At 53.3% G+C, this 16,190-nt stretch overlaps 7 protein-coding genes across 7 annotated transcripts; 4 read left to right on the top strand and 3 right to left on the bottom strand.

Annotated features, from left to right (window-relative positions):
• Window positions 1-947: 947 nt before the first annotated feature.
• On the top strand, window positions 948-2,117 carry JN550_012185 (uncharacterized protein; the record flags this gene model as incomplete). Its single annotated transcript, XM_049310633.1, has 1 exon — window positions 948-2,117. One exon carries the CDS (start codon window positions 948-950, stop codon window positions 2,115-2,117), a length of 1,170 nt encoding a protein of 389 aa, XP_049165813.1.
• Window positions 2,118-2,520: 403 nt separating this feature from the next.
• On the bottom strand, window positions 2,521-3,863 carry JN550_012184 (uncharacterized protein; the record flags this gene model as incomplete). Its single annotated transcript, XM_049310632.1, has 3 exons — window positions 2,521-3,319; window positions 3,380-3,542; window positions 3,599-3,863. 3 exons carry the CDS (start codon window positions 3,861-3,863, stop codon window positions 2,521-2,523), a joined length of 1,227 nt encoding a protein of 408 aa, XP_049165812.1.
• Window positions 3,864-5,665: 1,802 nt separating this feature from the next.
• Window positions 5,666-7,426, bottom strand: JN550_012183 (uncharacterized protein; the record flags this gene model as incomplete). The annotated part of the gene is made up of 1 exon (XM_049310631.1): window positions 5,666-7,426. One exon carries the CDS (start codon window positions 7,424-7,426, stop codon window positions 5,666-5,668), a length of 1,761 nt encoding a protein of 586 aa, XP_049165811.1.
• Window positions 7,427-7,873: 447 nt separating this feature from the next.
• Window positions 7,874-8,742, top strand: JN550_012182 (uncharacterized protein; the record flags this gene model as incomplete). The annotated part of the gene is made up of 2 exons (XM_049310630.1): window positions 7,874-8,545; window positions 8,599-8,742. 2 exons carry the CDS (start codon window positions 7,874-7,876, stop codon window positions 8,740-8,742), a joined length of 816 nt encoding a protein of 271 aa, XP_049165810.1.
• Window positions 8,743-9,902: 1,160 nt separating this feature from the next.
• JN550_012181 (uncharacterized protein) lies at window positions 9,903-11,000 on the top strand (the record flags this gene model as incomplete). The annotated part of the gene is made up of 1 exon (XM_049310629.1): window positions 9,903-11,000. The coding sequence occupies one exon, from the start codon at window positions 9,903-9,905 to the stop codon at window positions 10,998-11,000; it is 1,098 nt and encodes a 365-aa protein (XP_049165809.1).
• Window positions 11,001-11,358: 358 nt separating this feature from the next.
• Window positions 11,359-12,592, bottom strand: JN550_012180 (uncharacterized protein; the record flags this gene model as incomplete). Its single annotated transcript, XM_049310628.1, has 3 exons — window positions 11,359-11,666; window positions 11,718-12,147; window positions 12,200-12,592. 3 exons carry the CDS (start codon window positions 12,590-12,592, stop codon window positions 11,359-11,361), a joined length of 1,131 nt encoding a protein of 376 aa, XP_049165808.1.
• Window positions 12,593-13,310: 718 nt separating this feature from the next.
• Window positions 13,311-15,041, top strand: JN550_012179 (uncharacterized protein; the record flags this gene model as incomplete). The annotated part of the gene is made up of 5 exons (XM_049310627.1): window positions 13,311-13,817; window positions 13,922-14,035; window positions 14,120-14,479; window positions 14,530-14,620; window positions 14,677-15,041. 5 exons carry the CDS (start codon window positions 13,311-13,313, stop codon window positions 15,039-15,041), a joined length of 1,437 nt encoding a protein of 478 aa, XP_049165807.1.
• Window positions 15,042-16,190: the final 1,149 nt, after the last annotated feature.

The following is a 16,190-nucleotide window of genomic DNA, read 5'->3' as shown; positions in this document are numbered from 1 at the left end:
TACTTTCACGCAACTTCTCATCCCGCAGGTGAGTTTTCAAAGAATACTTGAGTTTGAGACTTTGAGCTGGTGGGGTCACGTCAGGTATATCCGAGGCGTTCGCAACAATGCCGATCCTGTGTGCTGGTATATGGGGCTGAATACCGACAGTGTATGAACATCAATGATGCTGGCGCGGCGTTGATGTTTATACCCTAGTGAAATGTCAAGTTTCTCCCGGGTGCTCTTTCGTCAGCCTCATATACCAAGTAAACTCTCGGTTATCGAGATGGACATGCAGCAGGCAGGTGTAGACACGACCAATCGGACCCACAGAGCACTTCACCCCCACGCTCAACGGGATTGCGGCTCAGTAGGCCTGGAGGAGACCAGCTTTGGCCAATGGCACAGTACATTCATCGGAGGCTCTGCCCCACGACGACCTCAGGCACGGATGACATGTGGCAAGGCGTTTGGCTGGCTGCCAGGCGGCATATGTGCCTGTAGGCAAGCCGCCCTGTGCGACGTGTTCAGCCTGTCTGACGTTTGTCTCACCTTCGTCCCCAGATAGGTTCTCACGAGCTCTGAAGAAACGTTACAATGGCACTTTGATCTGTGAAAGGTGACCGGATTTCGACATGTCCTTCATACGAAAGTGGTACTCTCCCAACGCCAAGAATTGATTGGGCAGCCGGACGGCTCTCGTATTGGAGACAATAGAATTCCATGCCTGCAAGGCGGGTCGCTGTTGGAGAAAACATTGGGCGGTGAGGCAGGCCACATCAACCGCGACTGACGTATCGGGTCATCCGGTGGCCGGACCCAGGGCCTTGTGGACTTGGCTCTGGTCCGTACCACGAAGCTGTGCCATCTTGCATCTTGACTTTCCACTCGTGGTCCTGAAGACCGTTGCAAGCCATAAGCATCGCATCCCAGGCAACAGCCAGCATTGCTACCTCTCCAACCCAATGGCCGAACCAGTCAATACCCCAATGCCACCGGGGACTCCAATCTCGGCGACCCCACGCGCCGGGTCCCCCGCACCACCCCCCCCTCTGCCCTCCGTCTCGCCCCCAGTCGTCCCCTCCTCCACGGGCCCGAAGCCCATCGTGCTACACATAGGAGACCCGGTCAAGTACAACCCGGAGACATATGCCACCTTCTCGGCCGCCTTTAACGTGGTCCGGCCCAGCACGGCCGAGCGCCAGCGGCCCGCGTTCATGGCGGCGCTGCGCGAGGGGCGCTGGGGACCCATCGCGGCCATCTTCCGGCCATTCTGGGGCACGGGCGGCGAGATGGGCCGGTGGGACGCGGAACTGATCTCGCTGCTGCCGCCGAGCGTGCGCGTGTTCGCCAGCGCCGGTGCCGGCTTCGATTGGGCCGACACGCGGGTCCTGGCCGAGCGCGGCATCGTCTACTGCAACGGCGGATTGGCGGCCGCTGAGGCCGTCGCCGACTTCGCTGTCGCCATGGTCATCTCCACCTTCCGTGCCCTGCCGTACTGCGTGTCGGCGGGCGCGGCACGCGACCCGGCCCGCTTCCGGGAGTGCCACGAGCGTGCCACCGCTCGCAGTCGCAACCTTCGCGGGCACACCCTGGGGCTCATCGGCCTCGGCAACATCGGCCAGCAGATTGCGCGTAGGTGCGCGCTCGGATTCGGTATGGAGATATTGTATTACGATGTCGAGCGCAAGAGCGCGGCCGTGGAGGCACAGCTCGCGACGCGGTTCGCGCCAAGCCTGGAGGAGCTGTGCAGGAGGAGCGACTGCGTGGTGTTGTGCACGCCGGCCGGAGGCGGGACGCTGATCAACGCCGAGAGCCTGAAGTGGTTCCGTCTAGGTTCGCGGTTCGTAAACATCGCGCGCGGGTCGCTGGTCGACGAGGATGCCCTGGCCGATGCGCTCGAGTCCGGCAGGCTCAGCTCCGCGGCCCTGGATGTACATGCAGACGAGCCAAACGTCAGTGAAAGACTGGCGGCGCTGGCAGGTGACCGGGTCATGTTGACATGTCATAATGCTGGCGGCACGGTCGAGACGCATGTCGGCTTTGAGGAGCTGGCGATGCGTAATATCATTGCTGCACTAGGTGGCAAGGAACCCATCACGCCAGTCAATTTGCAGTGGCTGAAGAGAGCCTGAGCCTTTCGTAGGCGCTACAGAGAGGAAAGGAGTCTGCTCCCACGTTACTAGGAGAAGGTACGAGGCGTGTAGTATGGATGTAATGATAGACGATTCATGACATGTAGATATTCGGAACGACGCGCCAACTTCAGGATCAGCGGCAGAGGAGTTATGCCTGTCACGTATGGGTTCATGAGCATCAGTAACAGATGTGTTTAAATTCAAAGAGCTAATGTAATAATTTGGTATCATGACTTCTAATTCACTGATTAAAATAGCGACGCGTGGTGTTGTGAGCGAAATTCTATCGCTCCCTCGCCAACCCATTGTGCAGACGCGCCTGTCTATCGCATATAAGATTCCTACGCTTTATCGTAGTACCTCGTAGCTCGTATTCCACGTTATTTCGAAGGAGAAAGTGCTAGGGCCTATGAGGCGAAGACGCCATCTCAACAGGATTCCCTTGATGCCCTTCGGGAAGGCTGGTGGCCTCCAGCTCCATAGGCGCTTGCTGGTATGATGGTGGTGCCACAGAGCCGCCCGTTGACTGAGCATACTGGTAGCCAGGATAGCCAGGGCTGTGCGGCGGGCTGGTTCCCCCCATCGTGCTGGGTACTCCAGGGTACAGATTTTTGGGGTCATATCCACCATAAGCCTGCTTGGCGGGATCGTAGAGTTGCTGCGGAGCATTCGGGTCGTAGGGCTGGCTGTAGCTGCCGCTCGGGTCATGAACCGCACTGAGGGCGGGGAAGGGAGACTGAGGCGGGTATGTCGTTGCAGTGTTGCTAACTTGTGACATGCGAGGACCTGCGCCGGGCGGCGCGTTGTGTTCGGTAATTGGCACGGCGTTGTAGGCCTGCTTGTCCTTGTTCTTTTTCTTGTTGCGTAGGATCAAGAAGGCGATGAGGCCGGCTATCAGTGCTATTCCGGCCACACCACCGACCACGCCGCCGACGATAGCTCCAGTATTGGAGCTCGAATTCGACCCTCCGCTGTTGCTATTGTCCGAACCAGGGGCATTCGTTGCGATGTCGGATGTGGCCGTAACGGCACCGTCACCGCTGCTGCGGGTGCCTGTGGTTGATCGGGTTGCGTCGAGGACATATTGCGGTTCGTCGAGCATAGAAATAATGGTCGCAGAGTTGAAACAGCGAAACATGGACCGTACCGGCGAGCCGGTCCAGATATAGGTACCACATACTGGATACGAGGAATCTTGGCTGAACGGATTGTCAATATACGCGAAGCTTTTCTTTGGACATGACAAAGAAGTGGCCTACCAGCAGCCGGTTTGGGATCCAATACTTGCACATTGGCCACGCTCATAAGCTGAGTGATCGAAACAGACCGAGAAGAACGGCGAATACGTTCCGGATACGCATGCCACGATATTCTGGTTATTAGTCGCACATGTTTGAGAGCTTCCACATGTCCATGCAAATGCTTCACATCCAGCATCAGCGCACTGTGCCCAGGAAGAGGTTTAGGCTGTGACTTACAAGAGATTCCAGATGCCCATCCACACGTCTGGGAGTTGATCCATTCCGTCGAAGTCGCTCTCCGTAGTACGTTCAATATGTGCTCGCCCTCAGACTGTACACCCGGTGCTGGAGTTGGTTTCGGGGTGAATCCTATAGCCTGGTCCTCCTCTGCAATATAGCCAGTCTCTTGGGGTGTCCACACGGGTGCCCTATGTTCCGACCATCGTAACCAATTGGCATTGGCGACGCTGGCAGCAGCGACCAGGAATATTGTCGACCGCATGGGTGCTCTTGAGATGTGAAGCCCCCAGGATGTATTGAAGCGGGTTCGATGATCGTCACTGAAGGTTCCAAGAGGGGTCCAATCCTACAGTAGATGGCCCAGAATCGAACGCGACGGAATCCTTCAGCGATGGCCTTCCTCAGTAGCGTGAGGAGCAAATGGGGCGACTGGTATAAAGGATCCGATCGGACAATTCTCAGGTACCAACGGTTCCAGTTGGATGGGACAGAACACGATTGAGTGGTTTATGCTGATAAAAGCGGGATTGCAGAGTTTGTGAAAGCGAAGATTGAGGCTCCGTGGTTAATAATGAGGAGAATCATCAACAAGCAGCTTGCTTGATCGCCCTCAGCCATCTGATCGGGATCACCCCAGCGGACTCGCTAAAGAGCCCACATGGACTGCAATTGGGCCCAAATGAGGAAGACTCTCATGGTCGGCAGGCCACTAGCCGTCCTCGATTTATGACCATGGATGGATGGCTGCACAGCCTGGATCTAGGGCGGCGCAAACTAACGGGTATGAGAAAACGAGAAGGGCGCGCCTGCCAGCGATCTTTAGCTACCGCAAGCACTTGGCGTCAAGAGCTGTGTGCTTGTTCGACGGATGCCCAGGCCTTTTACATGTCGCTGTCGGTCACAGACTGTTTCGGGAGTGAACGCAAATGCTGCACATAGTTAAGTCTTTGATGGGCAATGGGCTTGGACGGCAAGCTTAATTGCTGGGAATATGCCCAATGGAATGGTCGAACCTCAACCAGGACGCCGGGACAGTCACAGGTACAGAATATCTGGTGTAATTTAGCTATCACCTCACGGGGAATGTTGACCATCAGCGTTCTCTCTGCCCCATAAACGATGGGGAAATCTAGCACACGCCTTTAAGGAGATGGGACCAGCGCCTCTGACGTTTGCGACAGGACTAACTTGGGGCGAGGTTATCACCGCCAGAGCGAATGTCCAAAAATAGGTATCACATTCCCCACGCTTCGACAAGTCATGGCCCAATGACACAGCGTGTGCTGGCCCCGAAAGGGTATTAGGCGCACGAGCTGGCGGAGATTTGTTGCGGACCCAGATAAGTAAGGCTGCACACTTCGGAGCCGAGAGCCTGCACTGTGAGAAGGAAACCTAGTTCCAAGTACTGAGAGATGGCTGGTGATGATGATTGCGCTCCCCGCAACCTAAGTGACGAGATATCCTACTCACCAGAGGGGCATCGCTATGCTTGCTGCTTGGACTCGAAGCTGTACGGGAGAACGAGATGAACAACTCAAGTGCTGATTCAGCGCTGCTATAGCGACCACCGGCGTAAGATCCCCGAGATCAGAGGTCGACGGCTGCGCTAGTGTCGAGCGAAGGATCACGCCGGCCCGAGCTAAGAGCGGAATTGTGCTTGACCGTACATAGTAGTCGCGTTTTCCCACGGGGGCCGACCAACAGGCGGCACATCAACTACGCAACAGCAATCCAAGGGGCAACGCCATCAAGTTACCCATACTGTTTATCTTGCTATCATCACGCCATGGTGGAGGGTCGTGATAACAGTTCTGTTTCCGAAATGGCTTGAAAGTCTATATCGATGCCTTCATTGAGCACCATGATGCAGGTGCCGCCGCTTTCTCATACCGCTAATTCGTTATGGTGCTCAGCCCCGCCCCTCAGTGATAGCTTGTAGCCCATTTATTGTGAGTATATATTCAAAGCTTTGTTTTGTTGTCCTGATTCCCGTACTTGTTTATGCAACCTGGTGGTTTCTACTGAACGCCTAGCTTCCCAAACTAACCCATGCCCCCAAATTTTTCAAATTGCTTTTGGCTTCTTTCGCACAAGACCTGCTCCCAAGGTGTTGACTTGTGGTGCGTCGCTCGTCGGCGGTGCTGATACAGGCGCCTCGGTAGTTACCTTGACTTTCTTCCTGACCAGACCACTCGGGAGAGTGTTGATAGCATCCCCTGAAGAAGCAGGTGCTGTTGAGGTGTCTAAAACGGTATCTGTGGCGGGACGTTTCTTCTTGATCATTCCCGATAGGTCATTGATCGTTCCCGTTCCACTTCTGGCAGTGTGCTGCACAGGTATCGCACGTATCCCGATGACCGTCGTGGCCCAGTCCTTGCCCACGTTGACTTCGTTAATCCAGCGAGTCGAGCTGGTGATGGCCTGCTCGAGAGTGCCGAACTCCAGATGCAGCAGAAGCTCGACTGCTCGCTTGTAGCCGGACTCGTCCAGGATCACTTGGCCTCTACCCTCCTCTGGCCAGGAATAATAAGCCGTCTCCGTCTCTTTGGGGAAATGTGCTCGCTGATGTGTCTTGATACGCGGTTGACGGGGGATGATGCGCCCACGGAGCACCTTTCTCTTTCGTGGCCTCTTCGGCTTCGGCTTGACGGGCGTAGCCTGAGACGCTGATGGAGTTGTCATTGCTTCCAACCCCTGGCTTCGTTCTGGCGTCAAAGGTCGGGCTGCGGGTGCAGATTCGGGAGCGGCGCTGAAGGAGGCGTTGGGTGTCTGGATGAATGCCGCTGCACTACGGGCCGTCGCATCTGTCGCAGCTGTCCGTCTGGACGACGAAGCAGGATCAAACACCAGCCATATGAAGCCGGTCAATCTTCCACTGGAACACTCCTGGCGAAATGCCATCATCTCCCAGAACTGGCCAAGAGTCTTGGGACTCTTCCACCCACCCACAAGTTTGGCCCTTTCCGATGTCGATTCCTCCAGCTCCTCGACGAATCGCGCCTTGGGGTCATCCGGGTAGGTGGGAATCAGGCATCGTACCGGAATGTTGCTGCCATAGGTGATAGGATCGGCTATATATGGCGAGATGCGCTCCAGAGGATGCCTTAGGGTCCAATTGCTCGATGCCGAAGGGACCCGAGGCAAGAATGCACGCGTCTCATAGTCATCTAGACCAGGGATCACAAGGTAACCATGGATGCTTCCCCAGGACCTCGCCCGCACGCCGTCTTCCAGGAGCGGGTTCAGGACCCGGCACCACCATTTCACCAAACCCGTGTCGTCTAGTATATGTTTCCCAGCATTTTTGACACTCCCCGGGAAGAGATACTGCGATTGTGCGCGTGCAAATAGATTCACTATGAACTGGACCCCCCTGCGCTTCCTGTGCGCAATGAGGTAGGAGACGAACGCCGTCGTCACCTCGCGAATAGGCGAAGGCGTCCCTTTCGGCAGGTCCAACAGACCCAGATAGCCCGTAGAATCAGCCTTTGCGACAAATATAATACTCGTGTGAGCAGTTGTGTATATGTATATCTCCAGTGCCAAAGCGAGAACGGCATCCTTCGTGTGCGGCACAGGTATGGAAAGGGCGAGGAACTGCTTCTCGCAGTAAGTCTTGAGCGGCTTCCTCGCCCGAACGTCGGCCAGGGTGTCTATGCGCCCATCGTGTGCGTTGGCCGGATATGCTGGGGGGTAGCACAGCGGTTCTGTTACGGTGGGCGGTGTCGAGATGTGGTGCGCGGTGAATGCGATGCCATCGGGTAGTACTCTGGCCAGTTCGCTGGCCAGGGTACCTTCGCCTGGGAAACGCCTTGGGTCTGCCATTGTGTAGTCAGGGCGATGCAGTTGAAGCCATGTTTACCAAGCCAATCCCAGCAAAGCTCGCATATATCTTCGGAGGGTGGGTTTAAGCCGGCAAAGCCAATCGGCGCGTCGACAATCACCAGCGTATGCAGGCCATTGTCAGCCTGCACCGTCAGATCAGATTGTCATGAAGTCGCGCCTTGGACGCCGTAGCCCACGGCCACGGCCACGGCCACGCGTCGTCGGCCAGCCGGGGCAGGGGTCTAAATTGGCGGCTGACAGACTCCAACTTGCGGCCCGCTGCCACGTGACGGGAACATGGGGGCCGCATGGGAGCTCCTGGACCGCCGGCTCCAAAAATTTCCCTGTCGCAAAAGTTCAGGATCGATTGCGGGAGAGCTCCAGAACGGAGACACGGCGACCACATAAGTCACCATCACGAGCTTCCGGGCCCCGTCTGCTGCAACAATGGCCCTCAACGCCCACCGGCCAGCCTCTCGGCTTGCCAGCCGCGCTCTACGGAGCTGCACCGCACAGTCCAGCACCGCCCACGCCCCGATATGCCGCCCCTTGATCACCGTCTCGACCTCCCCGTTCTCGACCTCGACGCCACGGGGGCACGCTGCCGCCGCCGAACAGGACGCCCACGTCCCCCGCTGGGCGCGCACCCCGGAGCGCATGAAGGCTACCTTCTCGCCGAGATCCACCAAGAACCCCGCCAACTCGGTCTGGCACGTCAACGCAGACCCGGCCAAGCTGGACGACGCCCTCAACAACCTGCTGGGCAAAGGCGGCGAGCGCCTGCTTCCCGACGAGCTCAAGTGGCTGGCCGTCACCCACAAGTCCTTCGACCAGGGCCGCCGCGGTTTCAACGACCGCCTGGCCTTCCTCGGCCGCCGCATCGCCGTAGTCGAGGCCATGCAGGCCATCCTCTCCGACCCGGCCATCGCCGTCGAGAGCAGTGAACAGATCGAGCCCGACGCGTTTGCGGGCAGGAGGACCCCTTTCGAGGACAAGGCGCTGGAGGCGGCCGACAGGTTGAGCGTGCTGCAACCAGACGCCGTTTTTGACCTGACGAAGATGCAGAAGCTTGCCATGGACACGGGCATCAGCGAGGTCGTGAGGTGGAAGCCGAGGAAGGTGAGTTTCCTTACGTCCCATCATGTGCTAGGGCTATGCTAATAATGTTACAGGTGGAGAGTCTTGCAGCCTCGGGGATTGCCCCTGTAATGGCAGGGGCTTTGTACGCTATCGTGGGAGCTGTCGCAATGCAACACGGAGGAAAAGTCGCCAGTAGAGTCGTCAGGGAGCGGATACTGCGAAAGATCAAGGCATAAGGGGGTCTCGGTTCTTCAGGAAAGGGGCCGGTCGGGAACTTTGTAAAATAATGTACAAACAAGGTGCACTGTACAATGAATGGCATAGAGAGCATCACCTGCAACGCGCAAGGCATAACCTGGAAGGAACACACATGTTCAATGGTTACTTATACTGCGTGAAGGTTCCTATACATGGATGACGTCGTGGGCCAGCACACATGGGAGGAGCAGGTTCAAGCCCAGACATTCGTCCTCGTCGGAATACCTCGGCCAAGAGCAACTTGGTTCAGTCCGAAGGCACTTCCGGGAATACCAAAGACCCTGCATGGCCGATCTAGACACGCTGAGATGGTCAGTCCCATATCCATCCCTGATAACCAGAAGATAGCGTAGTCACTCGGTGTGTCATACTCAATCGAGCAGGTATGGCTGTTAAATATGGGTTTGGGCTAGAGACATTGTGAGCCACAGTAGCTTCTCCAGCTTCGACTAATACAGTTTCACTGCCTGCACTGGTTTGAGCATGCATCTTTGCCCATTCTAATTCGCACGTGCGATTCATAAGGTTCGCTTGAAAGAATGTATTAATATATGGAAGCATAATGGCACGAAAACGAGGCATTGGCATTCACAAAGAGAGACTTAGTAGCATACAATCAGAAGAGGTTGCTTTTAGGTACTGGACCAAGTATCAAAGATGATTAAGCGACGCGAACATAGTTCCGGGGGGTTATGCACTAAAACCGCCTACTGTGTAACGTTACTACGCATGCATGTATTGGCCGCCATAACATAATGGAGCTGCGTTCTGTCAGACAGTCAGGTGGAAACAGGGTCACAGCGACCTCGAGGATACGTTCTTTCTGAGGAGTTGACCTGTTAATTGTCTCTGTTCTGTCTTGCCCTCTGTCCCGTCTCTATCTATCGGAAATCCCGCAATCTCCATACCAGACCAACTGATCACGTGACAACTAGCTAGCAGCATCCTCCTGATCAGCCACCTCGTTTGACACTCTTGGAGGATCAACTCAAGTCAATTCCCATGCTCTCACGCGCGTATTAGTGCGACAGCTTGCCCCAAACCGGAGAATAATTTACTTTTGACCTCATCACGCGCGTCCGTCATCTTTCCGTGTTGAAGGCTGAAGTCCATCCTGGCGTTGCTGCACACTCTCAAGATGGAGCGCACACATAGGCCTCTGGTTCTTCGTCTGCGCTTGCCATGGCTACTCATCGTTCCTGTAGCCCTCGCGGTCGTGGGGACGGTCTTGTTGTTCATGCACTCGGACTACAACATGCCCGCGCTGTACTCTCAATGCCGTGCGCATTCACGGCTGCATAACCTCTCCAGGATACCGGTCATCGGTCCCCCATCGTGTTTCCTCATCAGCTTCTTCCATTTCGCCAACGCCTCTGTCCGCTCGTTCGCCCGCATGAGCGTCATTCTGTCCTTTGTGGCAGCGCTTCTGGCCACCAACCTTGTCGAGTCTGCCAGGCTGTGCAACAAGCCCAGCCGCGTCATCTCCAAGCCAACCATCCCTTGGCTGCTCTTCAACTTGATCGGAGGCACCCTGGTCTGGGACCTGGTCATCGTGCCAAGTTTCTTGAGGAGGGCAAAGGACGTTCAGGCCGCCCGGGAGTCTGCGCAGGCCGACAGTCTGAGAGCGGACGACTCCGAGATCGATCGCGAGGTCCGCGGACTGTCCAGCCAAGTGGAGGTTTGGGCCATTCCGATTGCTGTTGTGGTGGGCTTCGTGGTACCGAGTCTCGTGATGCTGATCGTTAATAACCCCGTGAGCATTGTTGTCTGGCTATTCTTTCCGCTCTGGGTGGCCTTGGCACGCTACGCAGTCAAGGTGGTTGGGGTCAACGCCGTTACGGATCCTGAGCCCTACCATCTGGAGTCGCGTCGATTGTCGTTGGTCGGGCTCTATGTTGTGCCGGTAGTCTGTTCGATTTTGGCCCATGGATTGTTGATATGGAACCTCTTCAGCCCAGAAGACCGGAGGGAGATGACGAAGGCCACGATACACTTCATCGAAATCGATGTCTCGATCATCGGAGCAACCGTCTTATATTGGATTCTTGTCGAGGCAGGAGTGGTCGTCACTTTAGCATTCATTGGATTGTCCATCCTTCTTGGTCCTGGAGCTGGGCTGTGTGCTGCGTGGATTCTGAGAGAGAGAGCTATCGAGAGGTACTCTGATGGCCCGCAGCGCTCGGAGGACGGTGCAGAGCAAAGGCCTAGTAATGAGGAAACGCCTCTGCTTAGTTGAATTTAATACGTGAAAATATACACTATAAGCCTATTGAAAGCAGACTGATTTCTACGACTGCATGAAATCTCTGAAATGATGGCACAACTTTGAACCTTGCAGCCAACTTTAATCAACATGTTTGAACTTGCACAGTACTACTTTTAATCTGAGAGAATGGCTTTAATTCACCACGAATTTAATTGCCTGAATATTGTGTCTGTCGGTATTTAAGAAGATAGAGGCGCGAGGCGGGAAACACTAATGAAAATTGTACGGCACAAGGTAACCCTGCTTAAACGAGATGTGCTTAAGGATCGGCCAAGGTCTTGAAGATAAATTACATGATTTCATCCTTGTCCAACCCTACCTGGCGCCTCTAATCATAGTAGTTCTGGACCTTGAGTCCCTTGAACTCGAATGAAGTGCCCTCGCGCTTATCCAGTACCGTTTTATGGTGAACGTCCTTGACCCGGGCACGGACATACTCTACGCCAGAAGGCACTGGTATATTCGGGTCTTTATCTTTCTCGGATAGCAAACCAAGGCGATCAAGTACGGGTGATGGTACGGGCCTCATTGGTGTATTATCACCAGGCCGACTGAAATATAGCAGTCCCAGGCGCGGAATATTGATTTGGTCTTTGGGCGGCGTAACAACGCGGTGGATTGTAGACTTGATAAATCCTGCAATCTAAATCAGGAAAGTTCGATGTGACAGATGGATCAGCGACAAACCCTTGGTCAGGAACGACAAAGTGTCGGCGGCATTGCAAGTGATGCCTCCATCAATGGGTCTGACGTATTTCCAGTCTCCTTCTGGAGTGCGAATCTGCAGTCCAGCAACATGTTGAGAAAACAATAACGTCAGACTGCCAAAGTCTGTATGGCCACCCTTGGAATAAGCCTGAGCCTTGTCCCACTCTTCCTGCGTCCTGACGTTGTATATCATGTAGCGCAAGTGATCATCAGACAGGTCGTTATACGCATGGGCATCCACCAAATAGTTCTCTGGCAACTCAAGGATAATAGCAATCAAGACATAAAGCTTGCGAATTACGTTCTCCCATAAGTCACGATGAAACTGTGCGATCTCTCGGTAGTTCTCCTTCACTACCTCATGCTTGCCCACATCTTCATAGGCTGGAATAGCCTTGGGCACATTGAGCTAACTATCATTAGCAGATAATCAGGTGAGAGGTAATTGTAAGTCTACTTACCATTTCGATGTTTTCTTTCACACCTGTGTCTCCGATCCAACGCGAGTTCTCACGGTAGCCAAAGTACTCGCCCTCGGCAAAGTTGCAAGGATACCTGCGCTTCTCCTCGAGAGGCTCCTTGAAGAATGTGTTCCCGATGCTAAACTGGCGAAGAACGCGCTCATCATCTATACCGGTATTGACTACGGACCAAAACCCGACTCTGGTAACGGCATCATAGAGATCGTTGGCCATGGCTTGCTTCCCTCCAGGCTCGTCAAAGCGCGACAGGTCAATCTTGGGCAGGTCGGCCCAGTCGAGCTTCTCAGATGTGACCTTTGGCCGAGACCATGGCTTAGTGAGAATCCTATTGGTGCTTGCAGCAGCTGGTTCGTCAAGTGCGATAGGAGCCATAGTGACGTTCAGAGCGAGACTGAAGCAGGGGTAGGTAATAATTAAAATTTGTCTCGTACTGGTGAGAATTGAGAATTAAGGTGGTGGTGCGTTGTGTATATACCAAATGAGGTACTTAACGTTTGATGATGTATCATTGTGCGGGGACGTGGGAGTAGTTTGCCGCCTTGCTGGATAGTCGGGAACTCAACCCCAAAGGGAAATGTGAGGTGCCACTTGATTGGGTGCTGTACTATCTGACGTGCTTCCTGCACCAAATACGTGCTCCGAACTCCAACTGCACAACCGGGCCCGGTTCGATGACCATGCCGTGGACGAATAGCTTGTAGTTATTCCCGATTTCCGGAGCTTGAAGTGACTTGATTGTGGACTTGCTACCCCCACACGATTAAGTCTTTCCCTCCCGGCAGCGCAAAGTCCCTGCAACCGACTGCATTGCGGCTTCTCCTTGGCAGGGTGTCCTGCGACTTAGGCTTGTCTGAAGGTGACGGGTTCGGCAGCGCTTAGACAGAGCCCATCTAACGCCATCTCATCGACTATGTCGTGATGGAGTGTGGAGCGTGATGAATGGGAACTGAGTCAGATCAAAATGTCCCAACTTGAAGGCTTGAATTGATTTTTTCTTGAAATATTTCTCCCGGTCTGAGCTATCAAAGCTCATCCCAGCTGTGCTGTTGTCATTCTTTCTATTTAGTGTCCGACCGCCAATTCTTAGGTTATGCAAGATAAACATCAGCCCGAGCCCTTGGCTCACGATGTTCCTGCCTCGAAGGGTATTGATGATGTGGAAGGGGGTTCAGACGTTGAGATAGCGGATGATAACAATGACATCGAGGCACGAGTGATGCGGAAGGCGGATGTTTGGCTTGTTGGATTCTACTCGCTCGTTTACATCTTCCGCGTTATCGACTCTGCCAATTATTCGAACGCGGCAATTATTAACCTCGAAAATGGTACTGGCATCAAGAAACAACTAGGTCTTGACCCGACCCAGTGGGCATGGACATTATCGATATTTTCTTACAGCTATTTGATATTTGAGCCACCAAACACCCTTTTGCTCAAGACCTTCAAGCCCTCACGCTGGATGTTTGTTCTGATACTGGGGTGGGGCATATCCGCTTGCTCATCTGCTGCTGTAAAGGACTTCAAAGGCATGATGTGTGCGCGTTTTGCGATTGGACTAGCAGAGGCAGGGTTCTTCCCTTCAGTGTTGTATCATGTGGTACGTCAACACGACGATTTCCGTGAATTTTACTGACAAAATGCAAGAGTTTCTACCTATAATCACGCGTCCTCAGGACAAATGGCGATATTGACCCTTAGTAGATGGCTTTTTGGTACAAACCCGAAGAACTACCTCAACGTATTGCAATATTTTACTCTGTGGGGCAGTTGTCAAGCGCTCTAAGCGGCCTGCTTGCCTATGCCATAGGTTTCATGGTGAGTTGGGAAACCCGGTTATCGGCGTTGGCGCCCGCTCTACTGTTGTTTAGGTTACGCACACTGACCACGAATATCACGCAGGACGGGCTTCAAGGTCTTTCTGGCTGGAGATGGTTGTTTCTGATCGAGGGTTTGCCAGCTATTGCCCTGGCATTTGTCGCATTATTCTGGTTGCCAGACTATCCTGAGACGACGAAGTTTTTGACTCAAACCGAACGCTCATTCTTGAAAGACAGGCTAGCCAAGACAGCACCGACGGGACGCAAAGGTCACTGGGACTTTGCCTCCTTGAGGGTTCTTTTCAAAGACCGGTCATTCTATACATTTTCAGTATTTTGGATTTGTCACGGCATTGGTGGATTTGGAGTGGGTTACGCACTCCCCACCGTTGTTTATGAGCTGGGATTTACAACTACCTCTAAGTCTCAATTAATGAATGTCGTAAGTTATGTTCAGCCAGCTTATTATCCCAAAATGACTCATGGTGGCAGCCTCCATATGTGTCGGCCTTCTTGTTTCTTAATACTGTAGGTTTTTTCCTCCATAAGAAGATTATCAGGCCGTGGACAACGGCCGGAGCCAGTAAGTTATTTTTTCCCTCAGTCAATTCGCGAAAGGGTCCAACTCACATGCCATAGTTGAATCAACTATCGTCGTGTGCTACATAATTCTTGTGACGGTCTCCAATGCAGTCGTCAAATACGTCTGCCTGGTGATAGCAGTTTCTTGTGCTGGTTCCGCTTATCCGGTGATTTGGCCGGAGCGTATCCGAGCAATCGAGGGTACGGTGGCTGCAGGCATTGGAATAGGCTGGACCAACGCGATGGCACAGTTTGGCGGGATTGTTGGGCCACATGTGTATAACACAGTATTTGGGCCGACTTACAGGGTGTCGTATACAATCTGTCTCAGTTTCCTTATAGTGGCAATCACCGCCATCTTGCTCTCATGGTATCTGGTCAAGAGAAAAGATGCACGAAATGGTCGGGTAACAGATACCTAATGCGCAGGCTAGAGATCAACCTCAGATCAATTCACAACGAAAGTGCCATGGCTGAGATGCCAGTGAATATATGGACACCTGCTGATTACCAAACATAAATTAACTTTATAGCAGTTACATGACGGCACTAATCAAGCCGCACATCCTGTTCTATGCTATCGTATCGAAAAGTTGAAGCTCGCTAACAACCACATGCATACACGCTGTTCTAGGTGAGGGAGGGCAACATACCCACACTGTGTCAGCTTAACGCTACTAAAGTCACTTTTGATTCGCCTCGACAGTGGACAAGAATTTTCATTCAGGAAAAGTTGGTGAACCGTAATTTGAAAGTTTTTGAAAAGGCAGTATAGTTGCCCAGAAAAAAAAAAAAAAAAAAAAAAAAAAAAGACTCATGGATGAGATTTCTGCTTGTCGGACCAAGTACTCCGATCACTGATTTCGCTTACTATCTAAGTGAGTCTGATTTTGTAAGGCCGGAAATGGAGACGCGCGTCGATAACCTGGCAACCGAAGTTCGCTCGGTTCCTAATTGACTGCCAAGACTGTCAGCTTCTTGCAGGGATTCATACAAAGCCCTAAGTCTAGTGCAGAGGCTTAGAGCGGATAGCGACTGAACAACCGAGCAGTCAACCTCATTGTGACAGATAGGTGCGTGTTTAATATTACTACTGTATGTAAAACGGTCCTAATTGCTGGGATTACATGCAGCAACGCGTACTCTAGCTAGACTGTGACGTATTAACTGTTGCAAAGCGTGGTGACTGTGAGTCGCCAACCACACACTTCGCTTTTGAATAATCTATGATTGCCATGACCACCACGATACTAACAAATACCACTAGTCATGGGCCAGCGTTAATACCTGCCGCAGAACTCAACTGGTAAGTCAGCTTGAGTCGATGTGGCAGGTATGGGGACTCTTGAACCGGTGAGCATGCTTATTATCATGGTAGTAAGTACAGGAGCAAAAGTTATCTGAAGCTTGGAAAATACTCCTCCAATATGGCAGCAGGCAGGCCTATAAGTCGGAGCACCCACATATGGGCCCCCCCTGCATTTGGGCCCCCTGTTCACCAACCACCCGATTTTCCTACCATACAACAATTTACCTCACTGTTCAACCAAACCTTCTTCAAATCTCTTCAA

The sequence above is a fragment of the Neoarthrinium moseri genome (genome assembly GCF_022829205.1).
Source record: "Neoarthrinium moseri strain CBS 164.80 chromosome Unknown scaffold81_Wmoseri_CBS_16480, whole genome shotgun sequence".
Taxonomy (NCBI): Eukaryota; Fungi; Ascomycota; class Sordariomycetes; order Amphisphaeriales; family Apiosporaceae; genus Neoarthrinium; species Neoarthrinium moseri.
Note: the sequence above shows the minus strand (reverse complement) of the source record. Positions and strands in the feature narration are given on the sequence as shown.